Consider the following 18,539-nt stretch of genomic DNA (forward strand, 5'->3'; position numbering starts at 1 on the left):
GAAACAACTTGCATTTATATAGCAATGCCTTTCATACAGAGTCGCATCTTGGAGCGCTTAACAGTGATGTGGTTCAACCTCGAGTTGGAAAGAGACTGTAAGTGACCAAAGGTTGAATAGGAAAGCCTTCAGATGAGATTTGAAAATTGGCAAAGAAGGGAAAAGACTGAGGTTTTGAAGCAAAAAGTACCAGAGATTCGGGGTTTAGTGGCTAAAAACAGCAGCGAATTTTGGAGCAAAGGGGACAAGGGAGGTGCAGAAGAATGCTTCAATACCCTGCTCTATGGAGTGAGATGTGACATGGGGAACATAGCAGAACAATTGTCAATTTAATCAATCCTTTTAGTAGGGCCCACTTGGCCTTATGGAAGCCAAGACAGTTTAGCCACATAAAAGTATTCTTTTAGAGAGTAAGAAGAAGAAAAGGAACAGTACTGATTTCAGCTTGGGTCAATATCCTACAGCTTTACAGGCTGTGAGAGGATGTCCAGCGGGATATGGATGAATTTCAATCGGTATTAAAAGATAGAATCCGGTTTTAGAGCTGCTTTAAATGCAGCTCCACAGGCCCTAATAGAGTTCCATTATACTTTGACTGAGAGAGTGAGTCAACAGAAGACATTGAGATACAACATTTGACATCACAGACTTTGATCTTGGTGGTAGCACATGATGAAGATTTCCCTGAGTGAGAACATGCTCATGGAAGTGATACATGTGAATAGAAGAAACTGTGAAGCAAAGTGCATCAACAAGTACAGGACACAGGCTTGGCCTCTCCTCGTACCTGACTGTCAGTTGGGGCATTGCCGGAGCAAAGTGCCAAGAAGCTTCCTGTCTTCAGTCCAGTGTCCCTTAAGGTTAAATCCTCTCGTACTGTAAATAAAAAGGGAAGAATGAGCCAGGATAAAAGAAGCCGTGTGAGTAGCTGTACTGTACACATTGCTGAAAAATGGAGTGGGAATTGAATGGGCAGGAATCATTATTCAGAGACTAGGTCTCTCAGATCACTGCACTAGACCTGCGCTGTCTGCACTAACTACAGTAGAAACCCGGTTTGCCATCACCTCGGTAATCCACCCACCTCACAATTGTGGGCACATTTTCACAGTCTCTTTCATTGTCACTGTTAAAAGATAGTCTGTCTGCTTCACCTCACTATTCAGGTCAACAGTTATTGATTGCAGCCGCTACAGCGCCCTCCTCCTCTACAAACGCGGTACACAAACCCCCCTCCACTTGTATCCTGTATGCAGTGCGCTAGCCTAACCCTAACCCTCGAGTTTCTTGCGCCGCTTCCTTGATGCTGCTACTGTGAGCGGAGTGGGCTCCGGTCCCATTCGCGAAGCGCGGGGAATGTTGGGATCGCGGAAGCGTCACGAGTGGAAAATCGACAGCACCCGGCGCCCACGGCCTAAACCTGGGCTCCTGCGGCCAATTCTTGGTTAGAGCTGTAAACATGCCACCACGGAAGGAGTTGTCCTTACGTGAGAGATTGGACTTAATTAAAAACAGTGAGGGCAAAAGTCATAGACTGTTAGCTGTGATCTATGGCATTGACAGAACACAAGTTGGATGCATTCTCAAAAGGAAGGCTGAATACATGTCGGCTTTTGTTTTACAACAACAAAATTACATTTCTATAGTGTCTTTCACGTCGGGAGGATCTCCCAAGGCGCTGGACAGACAAGAGTTTCGGACCTGAGCTGGGGGTCGGGGAGTGTGGAGGGCAGGGGGATCAAAAACACAGTCGAAGAGGAGGGTCTTAAGATGAATCTTGAAGGAGGCAAGGGAGGGGTGAGGCGGAGGGAGTGTGAAATGGAGTTCCAGAGGGTGGGGGCAGAGGTGGCAAAAGGCCCGCCCACCAATAGTGGGGCGAGCGAGGCAGGGGACGTGAAGTAGGCCAGAGCCCGCTGAGTGGAGGGAGCGAGCAGGATGGTAGGGAGTTATGAGGTCGCAGATGTAGGGAGGAGCAAGACCATGGAGGGCTTTAAATGTGACAATGCCTTTATTTTAATAAGATTGCAAAGTATGGTTGTTGAATGTTCATCACCCTTGCCCATTACCAATGCCCTTAACATTACATCAGTGATCTGAATCACCCGACCTGTTTCAGTAATCAGGTCACCTCACTAAGTAGGTCACTTTTGCCCAGTCCCTTGAGTGACCGGATTAGTGAGGTTCTACTAACCTGGAGGAAGGAGTTTCCCTGTTTGGTCAGTTGGTCTCAAACAGTTATCGTTTGCTGCAAAATATAAGAAACACAAATTAGCGAGACAAGAATCCAAAAGTTATCAGCAAACAAACAGCAAAACAAATTGTTGCCTGTTATATAATACTTCTGTTTAACCTTCATTTTCGGTGTTCATTTGCAACAGAAAAATGAGCTGGGTTCAAAGGAAAATGGATATACCAATAGTGGCACAATTAAACTGCTATTAATGAGATACAATATCACTTCGTGTCCATTTGTACCAGACGGGTTTTTGTAAAGTCGGAGACTGAATATATAAATAAGACAGAGGATCATTCATATCCTGATTAATCTGGATCAATACGGAAATTGTGTAGTATTATAAGTACATTGACATTAATTATTTATTAATCCTAGATACTTCACAATGGGCCATGTTCCATTTAATATTGTGTGTGTGTAAGTGAGAGAGAGAGAGAGAGAGACAGAGATTGATGTACCACAAACTGGTGTGTACTGTACCTAGATCCTCTTTCAGTTTAAGCTTTTCAATGGCACAAACTTTGATTTCTGAAACCAGCTAGAAGAAAAAAAACGACCCAGACCAGTGTTTAAACAGGTAATTCACATATAGGAAACACATAGCTTAGCACCATTATACTTCAAACAGGGCAAAAATAAAGGAAATACGAAAAATATCATTCCATTTCATACAAGGTGGGCTAAAAGAGAACAGCAGGATTGTTTCATTACTATTTAAATACAAATAAAGGAAACATACAGCGTGCCATTACATTTCATACAAGATGAAAGGAGTCATCAATACATTATATATACAGTCTGAACAAAAACACCAACATCTATCATTACATTTCATACAATACTGACTGAAAGCAAATTAAAGGTGCAATATCACATTCCATATTAAGCAGAGTCCACTTTATTATTACTTATTTTACCTTGCACTAGTTTGGTAAAAAGTGGAATTAATAAAAAAGTTACAAGTTGCATAGGCTAGACACTCATTTACTGGAACTGCTGCACTGCACACTAGTTGAAACTAGTTCAAGAAAATTAATGGGGGAAAAAAGCACCAGGTTTGGAAATGTTTCGCACAAATGCAAGACCACCTCTTCCCAGTCGCCTCATTAACAGCACAATGAAGTGCACTTGTGCCCCTAGTAGCTTTGGCCTAAGAGCTAAGAGGACCAAGTATTAACGTCAAATTCGGCAACCATTGCAATGCAAGAGCCAGATCCTTTGAAGGGGCTACACGTTTAAGGAGTGACAATCCTATGCTACAAAATTCTACCTGAAGGGTTGTCCACAAATGTTAAACCTATTGTTCTCTTCCCAGGTTGACTGACTTTCTGTGGATTTCTTTTCTCCCTGGTTTTGCTGGGCTATGTACTGATTAACTGACTGAAGTATACAACAACTACAACTTGCGTTTATATAGCATGCTTCACGTAGGGTAGCATCCTGGTGCGCTTGATAGTGGCGGAGTCTGATCCCGAACCAGGGGGAGATGTCTATAAGCACGTTCAAAAATGATTTGAAAGTGGGAAAGGCGGAAAGATTGAGGGAGAGAGACCCAGAGGTTCGTGGCATAATGGCTGAAGGCACAGCCACTGATGGTAGAGCGGAGGGAACGAGGGACAAACAGGAGGCCGGAGGCAGCGGGTGGTGGAGTAGGGACTAAGCAGATTTGATAGGTAGGGAGGTGCCAGGACATGAAGGGATTTGAAAACGACTGAGAGAATCTTGAAATCAATGCATTCTGTAATTGGGAGCCAGTGGAGCCTGGCAAGGATTGGTGTAATAGGGGTATGGAGTTTTGTGCGGGTGAGTATCCGAATGGCTGAGATTTGGGTACCAGAAGATCATGAGTGCAGAGCTTGAGGGAGCAATGCCTCCCAACGTCCGCAGTTACTAACACTATTTTAATACTCTCTTTAGTTTCAATGTAAGAGATAAATAGAATTCCTTTCTTATTCATGTGGGTACTATTTCAACATGCAGTGCTAAACTAAGCACCTGCAATGCTAACAGCTACTCACCATCTCCATGGTAACCGGAATGGTTACCGTGGTCCCCTCCACTTGCGTCATTTTCTTACTACAGTAATTCTTGACTTGCACCCAGCTGTGATCACCCAGTGTTGCTACAGTGACTGGCATACCATTGGAAGATAGTACACTGTAGAAGGCGACAAGAAACAGGAAGATTTGAAATAAAGTATTACGTTTCTCATTTATTTTTAACATTCAAAGACCGTCTCTTTTACTAATTTCCTTATTTCTTCAAGTATCTGTGCACAAGTATCATCATATTTATTACAATTTGATGAACTGGAATTTATCACATCCTAAACTCTAAAATAGCCATTTTTTCCAACTTCTTTTAATGAGATCCCACTAGAAAGATGGAGGGAAAAGATTAGTATTTTAAGTAAAAGGCTTATGCAGACCCCACTGTGCACTTGTTAATCATCCAACTTTCCAATTCCCAAATTAGCACATTTTCTGGACAGCTTCTAAGCTCACTGAATAATTCACCTTTGATCCTCTCTGGCTCAATACCTATTTGCATTCACAGCGAATCAAGAATGAAGCCCCATACTTTGTTCCTGACTATCTCTAATGATGATAATTCTGTTCCTTCAATCGGTCTGGCTCAGTGACTCTTCCCAGGTGAATCACCAATGCTGTAATAAACAGCAATAGATGGCTGGAGGAAACACAAGATAAAAGCTAATAATTTTTAAAAAGCACAATATTTTGATGTTAAAGTCTCCCCTTTCAGAATAACAAGCAGAAGATCAACTTTTGATAGTAATACAATAATCCTCGCATTTGATGTAGCACCTTATCACATCTTTTGAGTTGTCTCAAAGCGCTTCACAGAATATATTGTAAAGTGGAAGGCAAAATACTGCAGATACTGGAAATCTGAAATAAAAACAGAAGTCACTGGGAACACATGGTAGGTCAGGCAGCATCTATGGAAAGGTCATCGACCTGAAACGTTAACTAATTTTCCTCTTTCCACAAATGCTGTGTGTTCCCAGCGACTTCCGTTTTTATATTGTAAAGTGGATTGACTATGTATTTGTGGACAATCTCCTACCTCAGGTCACAGTACTTTTGGTCTAAGATTAGCACAGAGTCGTTGTCTTTCAGACTCAGCTCTTCAAGAGTCTTGTTCAAGTCTTCAGTGGGATATGCACTCCAGTTCCAAGATGCTTTATTTTTCAATGTTTTCCTGTGGCAGACTGTGAGATCCTCTGGTGGGATGCCCGTTGATAGAAGTACAGTCTCTTGCAGAGAACTCAGTGTTGTCCTCCGAGGAAATGCCTTTCGCAATTCTGTAAACTCCACTTCCCCAGAGTCCAATTTGCTCCTCAATGTAGAAAGCAAGATTTGAAGCAGCACAGGTTCAAGCTCCTGTCCTGCTTTTACGTCCACTCCACGGACCTAACAACAGAACAGTGAATATTACCATCTGCAGTGTGAACTCTGTGTGTGTGGTGTGTGTATGTGTGAGCGTTGATGAACAAGGAAGCTCTTAAAAACATTCTGTCCTTTCCTGCACTGAGAAGATGAGAAAGCTATCAGCTTGAAGCTCTCGGTGAATTGCACTCTGTAACCAGGTGCTGGAAGAGGAGGGACAGTGACCCAAGTGTCACTCACTGTTCAAATCTCACCTGTGCAAAGTCTTGGTATTTGGCATGATCACAAGCCAGGGCAAACGAGTGCAGGGCACTACCACCGGAAATGACTGGTATAAAAATGTGCACTGCAAAGCAGAACATCTCAATGACTCCCATAACTTCTACATAACTTCTCCACGTCCAGTCTGGGTGCTACAGTCTGGGTGCTACCTGTGCTATGCTGTGGGCAGCCGGCTTCACTTCTATTTGGAGGTAAGCATGAAACCCTTTGAAATTGGAAAGGTACGAGAGCGGGAGAGTTATCATCTTTGTGGATATGGTTGTGACTATGAAAGGGATGCGGCTCTTATAGAAACTAGGCTAAAGAAAAAGGTGAAATATTAGAACTTACCTGGTTACCATTCCACACAAAGAGAATGGCTCCATCTGTAATCTCCAGACTGCACAGCGAGGCCTGATCCTCTGGGTAAAAAGAGAAGACTGTAGTCAATGCGTAAATTGGAATATAATAAAATCTTAGGAACCTTCACAGGGTAATAAGGTACTGACATGAAAAACTATTGCGTGTTTATCCAACACTGAACAGTGATCCTGAGGCAAGTGTTAACCTAAGTTAATTTAAATTCATGGAAATAACTTATGTGACAGCTTTATTCATACAATGTAGACCATCAATAGATACTTGTATTGTACCATGTAGCAGTTAAAATAGGGACCACAAGACCACATTACCCCTCACACGATGCCATATCATGTTACTTAACGCACCACTGACTGCATTATTACCCATACAACAGCATTGTTAACCTCAATCATGAGTTCTTGAAAACAGCTATAATAATAATTCTCCCCGCTCTAACTAGTGGATAAGTGAACCAAGCTGTATAAGGAGATTGAGATTATAAAGGCATAAGTATAGCTTTCACAAAACCTTTGTGCGGTGTGACAGCTCCCTCCAGAGCTGATGATCATAGGAAGATTCTGCCCAAAAGAGCAACTGTTCAAGTCACAATGTTAGATATCTTCAGTCAATCGCTTTGGAGGGCAAAGAACCTCAGGAGATGAAATAAATTCAGTAATATCTATGATGGTGGAAATTATATTAGGTGTGCGAATGGAATAGACATTTGGGATTATTCTAATACCGTCCAACCAACAGCCAGCTACTTTGGCCAACACAATGCAATGATCAAGAGAACGTCTGCCACAAATTCTGGCTTACCATCGAGTCTCTCGTAGAGATGAAGGCCGGCTGGTATTGCTTTGCAATATGGATTACCATATCACCTTCCCAGAACTCTAGCAGCTGCAATCAGAAATACAGTCACACTGTCAAGATGGCAGAGCACCCTGCTCATATCAAAAAGTAGCCCAATGTGTCTATATGTAATTATAGATACACTGGGCTACATTTTGGTAAGACTGTTAAGACAGGTATTCTGCAGCAGACTGGTATTGGAAGACCAGTGAAAGAGCAGCCAGCTAGTGCCAGGCAAGCAAATGCCTAATAATTGATGAACTGAAAACTTTTAGGGAATACAATATTTGTATTGTAGCCCAATACAAAATGTAGAGTCCTGCAGCTCAGTGGTTTGAGCACTCGCCTCGCAAGCGAGAGACCTGGGTTCAATTCCCGGCAGGGCGAAATCTTGGGCAAGTTTCCTTACTCCACACTCCCGATAATAATCCCTCAAGAAAAAAATAATAAAAAATTGGTCATTTCAATCCACGACTGTTTGTGGGACACTGCTGTGCGCAATTGGCTGCCACGTTTCACCCACAAACACAATATATTCTGTGAAGCGTTTGAGACATCTAGAAGACATGAAAAGCGCTATAACAAATGAAAGGATTATTATTATTATTTCCGCCCCCAGTATTAACATTATCATTTCCAGTGTGCAGTACATTTACCAACCTTTGTGGCATGTGCCTACAATGGGAATTCACTGAATATACCAAGTGTAGTAAATTAACTGAAACAAAGATTGTCATTTTGCTGTTAGAATTGAATATATGAATACATATTCTATATACTTTCAATAGAATTTCTATAATGGGTGGAATTGTACAGTTGATTCCATATATTTAGAGTACAATTCCCGCTGCTTGTACTGCAGACCCACCCGACTCAGGAACCGAACTACCACAATCATCACAGATTTGACTGTGGCATATGGTTGCCGCATACTGCAACTTGGAGCCAGCTCAGCTCCAAGCCCCTGCTAACCTACCTTTGCCCTAGAGGAAAATCTAGGTCTAAATTGACACTCCCAATTTAGTGCTGCAGAGGTGTTGCATTGTTCGGAATTGCAGTCCTTCATAGGAGACATTAATCCAAAGTCACATCTGCTTGTTCGGATGAAAGTTAAAGACTCCATGGCACTATAAAAGTGAAGGGAATTTCTCCCTTTGTCCTGGCCAACAATTCCCAAATAAAATTGGTCTTTTGTTATATGTTCTCCCGACGTGAAAAGCGCTATATCAAATGCAAGGATTATTATTATGGCTGTTCGTGGGAGCTTGAATGTAACGCAAGGATTATTATGGTATTTTTAAATAAATGTTAGAAGAGTTCTAAATTTTCTCTCCACTTCTACTGTTGTTCTCCCCTCTCCCCTTTCAACCCAATTAAAAATACACAACTTCACATCAGCAGGCACTTAGGCTCAATAATGTCCTCCTTCCACTCAGGTCCTACAGTGAACCATTCAATATTCTACATACCTGAAAAGCTGACTGCCTGAGGTCCCCTATAGTTTTCCTTCTATCAATGGTTAGAGTCAGCACGCTGTCCTTCTGGGAAGAAGCTGGGTGTAGAGCACCATTAACAAACGTATACTCTGGACCCAAGTGAAGATGGACTTCAATGTTATTGACGGCAGAATCAAACTCCATCCTGGGTTTGGTGGAAAAATAAAATTAACAATTTTAAAAGTGATAATTCTGAACTAATCCTATGATGCGAGGAGGGTGAGAGAACTTTCCACTGTGGCAATGCGATTATGACAGGATGGGATTTCGTATCAAGCCACAAAAGCCATCAGAGAAATCATTCAGCTTGCCAGGACTTCAGGAGAATCAGAATTCTACCTTTAAAAAGGTCAATTTTTTTAAAAAAACATTTACATTGGGTATTAGTCAGTTCTGTGTGCGCCATGTAGCACATTAATGGATATCTGCTAATTGTCATTCTTCTATATGTGGTGAATTCTCCCTACTTGCTTTTAAAGAACTATTCCTGTAACTGTGGAGTCCTGTAGCTCAGTGGTTAGAGCACTTGCCTTGCAAGCGAGACACCTGGGTTCAATTCCAGGCAGGGCAAAACCTTGGGCAAGTTTCCTTACTCCACACGCCTAATGATAATCCCTCCAAAACAAAACAATAATAAATTGGTCATTTTCAATCTAAGACTGTTTGTGGGACGCTGCTGTGCGCAATTGGCTGCTGCATTTCGCCCACAAATATACAGTCAATTCACTTTGCAGTCTATTCTGTGAAGCGCTTTGAGACGTCGAGAAGACGTGAAAAGCACTATATCAAACGCAAGGATTATTATTATTATTATTCATTCAACTTAAAGTAAAATTTAGTTTATATATCTTTAATGTCTTGCTATTTCAGACTTCTGAAACTGCTTTGAGTTATTTATAAACACAAAAGGATAAATTAATGGAGCTTACCGAAAGGGAGAAAAGCACTTAGTTCAAATCAATAAATGCTATTCTGAGTGCAAGGAGCAGAACTGCAACACACAGTAACAAGTGACCTCTATGAACTCATAGTTTAGGCTGACAATCTAGTGCAGTGCTAGGATAGCACTGCATTGTCAGAGATGCTGTCCTTCAGATAAATGTTGAAAGAAAGTGCTGTCTGCCTGTTCAGGTGGACATTAAAGATGCCATTGCACTATTCAAAATGAGATGGGAGTTTCCCCTCTCATTGTGCTCATCTGTCATTTCTGCCCCCCAATTCCCCCATCTTCAGGGTTTCCCTCTGCGCTTAGTGAAGTATTTCCTACTTTGAATAGTTTTTATAATGATGTATTGCAGATGATTGTTCTTTTAGAGCATTCATTTTACTCTTGCAAAACATCTGGAAAGAGTTCAGTTTTTTTAAAAATGCATATTACACATCATTTTTTATCACAAGCTTTCTCATACAAAAAGTACCTTTGCTTCTTGAGCTCGGCATCGTAGTTGGCCATCTCCTCCTGTAGGTGAAGAGGAACTTTGTATCTTGGGTTTCCTTTAGCTGCAGGACAATAGAATAACAAAAATGTCTTCAAACAAGTGAGCCTTGATGTGCCACCAGGTGACACATCAACATGAGCTGACAAGCAAGTAGAATAAAACTAATGGCAAGGTAGCAGAGTGCATTTCAATAGGGTGAGGGAACAAATTTCCAAATTAAGTATTGGATTAATAGAATTTCACTGTATAACAGATTATAATAACCAGAATTTCTCATTAACTTAAAATTCACTTGATGGACTCACAGAACAAAGACTCTCCCATCATTCCACAAACCCTGTGTAATTCTAACCCTTGCTTTACCCGCTGATGTTCGTTGTAAGTGCGACTTTCTATAAAACAGCATGTATGCACTCTCTTTGCCCTGAAACTGCTTCTCAATATTCTTCTCGTGGATTGGCCGGACTTGGGAATCATCAAAATTAAACCAGCGTATATCAGGACTGCACGACTGGGCAGAGCCGTTTGCTGGTGTTTTCTTGGCTTTGGATTTGTTGGATTGTTGTTCTGGGCAGCAGTTGGCAGGCTGCTTTACAGAAACCCGGGTCCCGTCTGACTTCAAGAGAAACACAGCTGGATGGCTTTCCAGAAACTGAAACCAAAATGGGAAAGAAACCATGTATCAGAATGGGAATTCAAAAGTGAAGTATAGACAGTGTTCTTTGAACAGCTGCTTCTAAAACACCAGGATGTCAATCTCAGATTACAATCTGAATTGTTTAATCATTATTATCTGCGTTCACAGTCTCCCCATGGTCTGCCGGGACTTGCTCTCCATTTACCTCTGCCCATCAGATCTGAAAGGCAGTTTAGCACAGACCAGGTTTTGACAAGCCACTCTCAAGACACACTGTCGCTCTTTGGTTTACTTATAGCCTGGGCCAATAGAAAAGTGTGGAAATATTTGTCCAAAATTGCAGGGAGGTTTGCAACTTTCACAGAAAATTGCAGAGTAATTTTTGCAGAAAATTGAGGGGATTTGAATGGTGCTACTGAGGTACATTTTACTGCCTACATTTTTTCACTTTATTGATAACAACTAAACATGAGGAAATAACACAATAGATTGTTGCAAAAAATATATAAATTGCTTCTTTTCAAAAGAACTGGGTGCCTCTTTTTTTGTGTGGGGGAGGACAGGGGGGACACCAGCGAGGCTACAGGCGCTCACCACCTCCTGCCTCTCAGGGTCCGGCACTGCACAGACACAGAGTGAGGGAGACACACACACACAGCGATACACATATATATTCTCAGATACTCATAAACATACATATAGAAGAGACACACGCAGACCCACTCACAAACAGATACACATGCAGAGGAGGCACACACACTCATATACACTCAAACTCACACACATACAAACACTCACAAATAGAAAGACGCTCATATAGACACTCACAAACACAGAGTCACACACTCAGACACTCAAAAACAGAGACATACACTCACATAGACACTCACAAACTGACATGCACACACACAGGCAGCGATAGACACACACAGGCAGCGATAGACACACACAGGCAGCGATAGACACACACAGGCAGCGATAGACACACACAGGCAGCGATAGACACACACAGGCAGCGATAGACACACACAGGCAGCGATAGACACACACAGGCAGCGATAGACACACACAGGCAGCGATAGACACACACAGGCAGCGATAGACACACACAGGCAGCGATAGACACACACAGGCAGCAATAGACACACACAGGCAGCAATAGACACACACAGACAATCACAACAGCAGGACCGTCAAGTGAAGCTCATTTGCTGCTCTGGCGTCCGGATCTGTCCCGCCCACATTGACGTCAGGTAAACAGCGAGAGGCCCACGGGCCAGAAACTGCATTTAACGTGGGTTTGTTGCAGAGGAGGGCATTTGTAGTGGATTCCAAGGAAAAATGGGCAGCCACATTTTTTCTACTGGCCCAGCTTATAACCATAAAAATTTACTAACTTCCTGCTCTACAGATTTTAAACCTTTTTTAATGTACGTTAGAAAATATTTCTCTCTAACATTTCTGAAACTCAGAGATCTTCACCCCCTCCACTCAACTCTCTACCCCCTCCTCGCTCCCTCCCTTCCCTCTCCTCACCCTGACCATTTCCCCCCTGCTCGGGTCCCGACCCAACTGTCCAGCGCCTTGGGACGTCCTCCCGACGTGAAAGGCACTCTGTAAATGCAATCTTGTTGTTGTTGTTCAAGAGGCAGCCTATGATAAAAAGATAACAGTACAGAAGAAAGCTACCCGCACCATTGAGCTGGTACTAACTTCGCTTCTGACCCCAATTTCGCAGACATCTTAATGTTGCTCTGTGACATAAATTAGTTTAATAACAATTGTTTACTTATTTTATTCCCTACCTTCTTTATTGGCCCGTGCTGCTTGCGGTACCTTTTGTTCCAAGCAAAACCAACTTTCTCCAGCAGTTTCTGGCCCAGCTGGTCCACCAGTAAGCCATCAGGTCCCACCTGAATGTATGTGAGCATGTTTTGAGGGGAGGGGAGCAGAGAGAGGGGAAAGAGAAAAAAAACACTATTGTTGCATCTGTATTATTCACTAATTTAGTGCATCATCTTCTGGCTGTAAAGTGCGCACCAGGATCAGCAATCCTGTCCAACTTAATGGATAAATGTTCCCTAGAGAGGGCATTATGATTAACTCAACATCTATTACTACAGGAAATGCATTATATTTCACATAACAGGTACATCAAGCAAGTTACAGACTCCGTAATAGCTTAGTGGGTAAAGGCATTGACAATGACAATACAGTCTTGAAGATTCTAGACTCAATTCACCATTTGCACTGAGTTAGCAGATATGGCTTCATTTCATCTGAAAGCAGCAAATGTGTCCTTTCCTGAATGTTATCCCTGCTGGAAGTGTGTGGGTGGTGTGCCTAAACAGGCTCAGCTGTGAAACTCTCCTGAAGTTGAATGCTGATAACTGTTGCCCAGATTCACTCATAAAAATCAGCCACTTATACAGTAATCCTAGCATGTAATATGGTCTCTTCTCACATCAAATTGTCTCAAAGCACTTCAGGGATTACATTAATCATGTCCAGGCTAGATTATGCCAACTCTTTGCTCACCGCATTTCCCAACCGTTTCCTCCAACCAGAACCATCAAGGATGGCTTTTGTCCTCTTCCCAGCAGGCACCACAAGTTCATCACCCCATCCTCACCCGGCTCCACATCCTCAATAGGACAGAGTTCAAGATTCTCATCCTCACTTTGAAATTGCTCCACGGTCTTCCCCCACCCTACCTCTGCAAGCTGCTTGAACCCTACCAACCTGCTGCTCCCTCATCTTGGCAGGCACTAGCCTACTTCACATTCCCCCATGCCCGTCCCACCATCGGCTATCAAACTTTCGGTGCATACAGTGGAGTCCTGTAGCTCAGTGGTTAGAGCACTCGCTTTGCAAGTGAGAGACCTGAGTTCAATTCCAGGCAGAGGGCGAAACCTTGGGCAAGTTTCCTTACTCCACACAGAGCCTAATAATAATCCCTTCAAAAACCAAAAACAATAATGAATTGGTCATTTTCAATCTACGACTGTTTGTGGGACATTGCTGTGCGCAATTGGCTGCCGCGTTCGCCCACAAATATACAGTCAATTCACTTTGCAGTATGTTCTGTGAAGCGCTTTGGGACGTCCTCCCGACATGAAAAGCGCTATATCAAATGCAAGGATTATTATTATTATTATTATCTACCCTCACTTTCTGGAACTCCATGAGAGGCCCTTTTGCTTCCCTTGCCTCCTTCAATTCTGTCTCAAGACCTACCTCTTTGACCGCCTCTTTGGTCATCTTCACCTCTACCTATCGCAACCCCCTGGAACCATCCCACTCCACAAATCCACCCACTAGCTTGAGTGCAAAATCCTTGTTTGTCCAGCATCTTAGGACATCCTCCCAACGTGAAAGGAACTATATAAATGCAATTTGTTGTTGCTGTAAAGTGAAAGCAGTGACTGTATTTGTCACAAACATGGCAGCCTATTTCTACACAGCATTGTCCCACAAATAAACCTTGAAGTAAATAACCAATTTCTTTAATCTGGTGAATTACTGATCAGGATACTGGAAGAAATTCCATTCTCTTTTCAAATTGTGGCATGTGATATTCAATTCCCTATCTTAACAGGGAGTGCAAACTCAATTTAACCTCTCAAAGACAGCACCCCCAACAGTTCAATGTAACAGAGTTTGATCCTAGATTATGAGTTTAAAATCCCGGCGTGGGATTTGACTCAGAGGTGAGAGTGCTGGCTATTGATACATTGAGTTGCCAACCCTGTGAACAGTGCCACATCAAGAGTCAGCAGCACCTTCAAGAGGGACGAAAGTTAGCAAAAAAAATGAACGAGAAAAGATTAAACAGGCCTGTTGCTTCTACAGATCATGCACAATTTGCTTTATATTCAAGCTACTTAAATCCACTGAGGAAGGATTCTGAAGAGCCAAGTGAATTTGGGGTAAAGTTGTAAATAGGTTGCCATGGTCACATCTTGGACTATTATGATGAATCCACTGGCACCTACTGATGAGGAAGTGGGCAGAGCAGCAAATCATGGACAGGGGAAAGATGATGCAGGAGTATACTATGATTAATACTGTACCTGCACTAGTATAGCTCTCAAGGTTTCCAGGGGATCTCTCAAATCCAGAACATTGCTGGTTCTGCATCCTTGTATGCTTGTTGTATTCTTTGTTGTGTCAACCACCACAGTGTCTTCATCCTGATAAAAATAGCACAGAGTGTTGCACATGTTCAGACAGACATATACACTCCCTGTGGCAGGAAATTGGCAAAAAGTATTGGTCAAGCATGAATAAGAGACGAGGGTTACACACTCCAGTAGATCATAATGGTAGGGCATAGGAGCAAATTACAGAGCTTAACATTTGCATAAGGTTTATAATATTCTGAACCCTAAGAGTACTTTTAAAGCTTATCTAAACTGTTTATTAAACAATACCCACTACTTGGCCTAGAACATACATGGACTGAAGAAAAATATCCTACGTTTACTAAAACAAGAGTCTCAATCACAAGTTCATGAGAGGTTTGAATGAAGGCATATTTGATCTGATCTTTCGAAAGAGAAATTAGCCGTTTTATATTATATTACACACAGGAGAAAACCAGGTCCCCAGTTGGTCAATATCTTTGATGTATGCATGGTAATGTCCACCATAGCAGCCTCCTTTGTGTATAATGACAGAAAACAGCTCATACTCGAATTCCACATCCTCCAAGTCACCCTGCAGAACAGACAAGAAGAGATCTCCATCAGCAGATGTTGCTTCACTTCAGACCATCACTTTAAGCCATAACCGTGTAAGGCAAGATAATTTTCTTTTCTTTCCAATTCCACAATAAATTACCTAATTGGAGACCTCCAGTGTAAATTTTAGAGCGGAAATATCCCTTCTAGCACAATTCTCACAAAAAACAATATTTTCCACTGGCCTAAGAGCAGCCACATAAAAACACAGATAAATGGCTATTGCACAAGCTCAGATTCTCAACTTTGGTTTCTACATTAGGAGTTTGCTGGAGGGGAAGCATCATTCTCTGTACAAGTCACAAACATTCTTCATACTGATCACATTTGTTCTTAAAACCAGTGCAAAACGTGGGCTAAAAACAAGATAATAATAATAATAATAATCCTTGCATTTGATATAGCGCTTTTCACGTCGGGAGGACGTCCCAAAGCGCTTCACAGAATATACTGTAAAGTGAATTAACTATATATTTGTGGGTGAACGCGGCAGCCAATTGCGCACAGCAATGTCCCACAAACAGTCGTAGATTGAAAATGACCAATTTATTATTGTTTTTGGTTTTGGAGGGATTATTATTAGGCTCTGTGTGGAGTAAGGAAACTTGCCCAAGGTTTCGCCCTCTGCCTGGAATTGAACTCAGGTCTCTCACTTGCAAAGCGAGTACTCTAACCACTGAGCTACAGGACTCCACAAGATAATAGAGGAGAAAGTTCTACCTAAGGTGATGTTCGGCAGTGATATGAAAACCATAATTGCTAAAGTTCTTTTTAGCAATACAATTACAGTTTAAACATTTTGCCTCATTTACTGGTCAAAGTATTAACCGGGTACCAGAGGCTTGTGCGGCAACTACCGTATTTATTTCCATTATTCCAGAGAAACCTGTGGCTATCATTTCCACGATACCATTTTCTTTGCTCTCCCTCACCTGGGAAAGCTTTCCCCTCTCTCTGATTTACATTATTAAGTAAACCATTTGTACGGGAATCTGACCACTTTTATGGTGCTCACCTATTGTTCTTTCATCAAGCTGAGCAACTGAATGCTTACACTTTCTCAGTAACCAATTAGAAGATTTTCTCGCCACCTCATGCTCTCTGATACCGGTTTGACCCCCAGCTGTCCTTCGTTCCCCACATCCGGTCCCTGACCAGAACCGCCTTCTTCCAGCTCTGCCACATTGCCCACCGATCATACCTTACCCCAAATACAGCCAAAACCCTCGATTACGCCTTCGGCCACCCTCCTACCCTCCATGATCCCAACTCCCCTGCTCGGGTCCAAATCCCTGACTGTCCAGCGCCTTCCCAACGTGAAAGGCGCTGTACACACATAATTTTGGTTTTGTATTGTAACACACAGGAAATTACCCATACCTGCTCCATTGGCACTTCAAAACGTTGGTCAGGGCTTGCATTTTAGATTTTACAGAATAAAACAGCACCCAAAGAAAACACGACATACTTCTGAATCATATTTACACAAAATAAGTGGAAATTACAATCTATATTTTCAAGTATATCAAGGCTTGTGGGACATTGCTGTGCATAATTGGCTGCTGCGTTTTATCCATAAAATACAGTCTTCTGTGAAGTGCTTTGAGACCTCTCGACGTGACAAGAAGCTAGATCAAATGCAAGGTTTATTATTAACATTTTGTACTTATTCTCATTTCTCACCTATTGTGGAATTCTGCAGCTTAGTGTAGCTCTACTGACTGTCCATTGCAAGGATCATTTCAACATGCTGTAGCTTAGTGGTTAGAGCACTCGCCTCGCAAGCGAGAGGACCTGGGTTCGATTCCCGGGCAAGGCAAAACGTTGGGCAAGTTTCCTTACTCTACATGCCTCTGTTTACCAAGCAGTAAGTAAGAACCCGGTTGTTAGTCGATTGGTGGCTCACTTTTCCAGGGGTAATAATCCCTTTTAAAAAGAAATAATTTGGTCACTCAATCCACTACTGTTTGTGAGGCACTGCTGTGCGCAATTGGCTGCTGGATTTTGCCCACAAACTATAGAGTCAATCTACTTTACAGTATATCTGTGAAGTGCTTTGAGACCTCTTGAAGATGTGATAAGACGCTATATCAAATGCAAGGATTATTATTATCTCAAAACATGAAACAATATTATGTTCAAATTTCAACAGCCAACATTTAATTGACGAGGCAGCGAAGCACACTGAGTTAAAAAGGAACGACAAAACAGAAGCTCCAGATCAAAGTTTGAACATCACATTCACCATTCTGAATAATCAGATTTTTCCTGACTTTTGCTCTAAACTTGCAGTTAACGAATTCCCATTTTTCTCTTCTAGTCTTCTTTTTCTAATGCTATCACTTGGACATAACTTAGGTGTACCAGTTACTATTTCGCACATTACAAACTTCAACGAGTGGAGTGTATTTAATACCTCAGGCTCTGCCAAAGGGAAGCTGTATGGAATGTGACCCACCTGCTCACAAAACGGCTGCATGGCGAGCCTTACTGGAAATGTGTAGCATCCCGTCTCCTTGTACCGCTCAGACTTCACAAAATCATAGTTAAAGCGCAGCAATGAAACTGTCAGGAAAGTAGGGAGATGCCGCAGCTTTGCCGACTGTTAAGACAGGGTTACAAATGTCAGTCACATCACATGTTCAGAGCTACTATTCTGGAGACTGAAGAAATAAATTTGCTCCTTGGAACACAACCATAGGAATGTACAACACCACAAAAAGCCACTACGGCCCATACAGTTGATCTAAGAGTAAAAAAGGCATCACTACATACTTTTCCCTCTGATACCCTCAATTAATTTCTTTTGCAATAAGCTGGTCAATCCAGAACAATGCCTGCAATATTTGCCACTAGGATTCTGGAGTTTGAAAGAAACATTTATCAACTTAACTAAATAGTTTTCCTATATTAATGTCTTATATAAACAATTTCCATTTCTTTAGCACCTTCACATGGGTAGCACCTTGGAATGCTTAGACAAGGATAAATAAGTACAGTATTATACTTTGGATAGAGGCACACAGACAGAGTTGACCATAATCCATTTATATGAGGAACTGGAGCTGGCCTGTGCCCAGGCCAACAATCCTGCAGATAT

The 18,539-nt window shown here is 42.1% G+C and overlaps 1 protein-coding gene across 1 annotated transcript in view; it reads right to left on the reverse strand.

The window, feature by feature from the left end:
• usp40 (ubiquitin specific peptidase 40) overlaps positions 1 to 18,539 on the reverse strand; it is a 43,225-nt gene that overhangs the window by 13,202 nt on the left and 11,484 nt on the right. The window contains 15 exon segments of the mRNA XM_007890686.2: positions 788 to 876; positions 2,192 to 2,245; positions 2,717 to 2,774; positions 4,255 to 4,393; positions 5,324 to 5,670; positions 6,259 to 6,329; positions 7,090 to 7,128; positions 7,131 to 7,173; positions 8,595 to 8,766; positions 10,040 to 10,121; positions 10,424 to 10,712; positions 12,503 to 12,610; positions 14,771 to 14,890; positions 15,288 to 15,416; positions 17,898 to 18,041. Coding sequence (XP_007888877.2) covers positions 788 to 876; positions 2,192 to 2,245; positions 2,717 to 2,774; positions 4,255 to 4,393; positions 5,324 to 5,670; positions 6,259 to 6,329; positions 7,090 to 7,128; positions 7,131 to 7,173; positions 8,595 to 8,766; positions 10,040 to 10,121; positions 10,424 to 10,712; positions 12,503 to 12,610; positions 14,771 to 14,890; positions 15,288 to 15,416; positions 17,898 to 18,041 — 1,884 coding nt within the window.

This window comes from Callorhinchus milii, unplaced genomic scaffold (genome assembly GCF_018977255.1).
Source record: "Callorhinchus milii isolate IMCB2004 unplaced genomic scaffold, IMCB_Cmil_1.0 Scaffold6, whole genome shotgun sequence".
In the NCBI taxonomy this organism is placed as follows: domain Eukaryota; kingdom Metazoa; phylum Chordata; class Chondrichthyes; order Chimaeriformes; family Callorhinchidae; genus Callorhinchus; species Callorhinchus milii.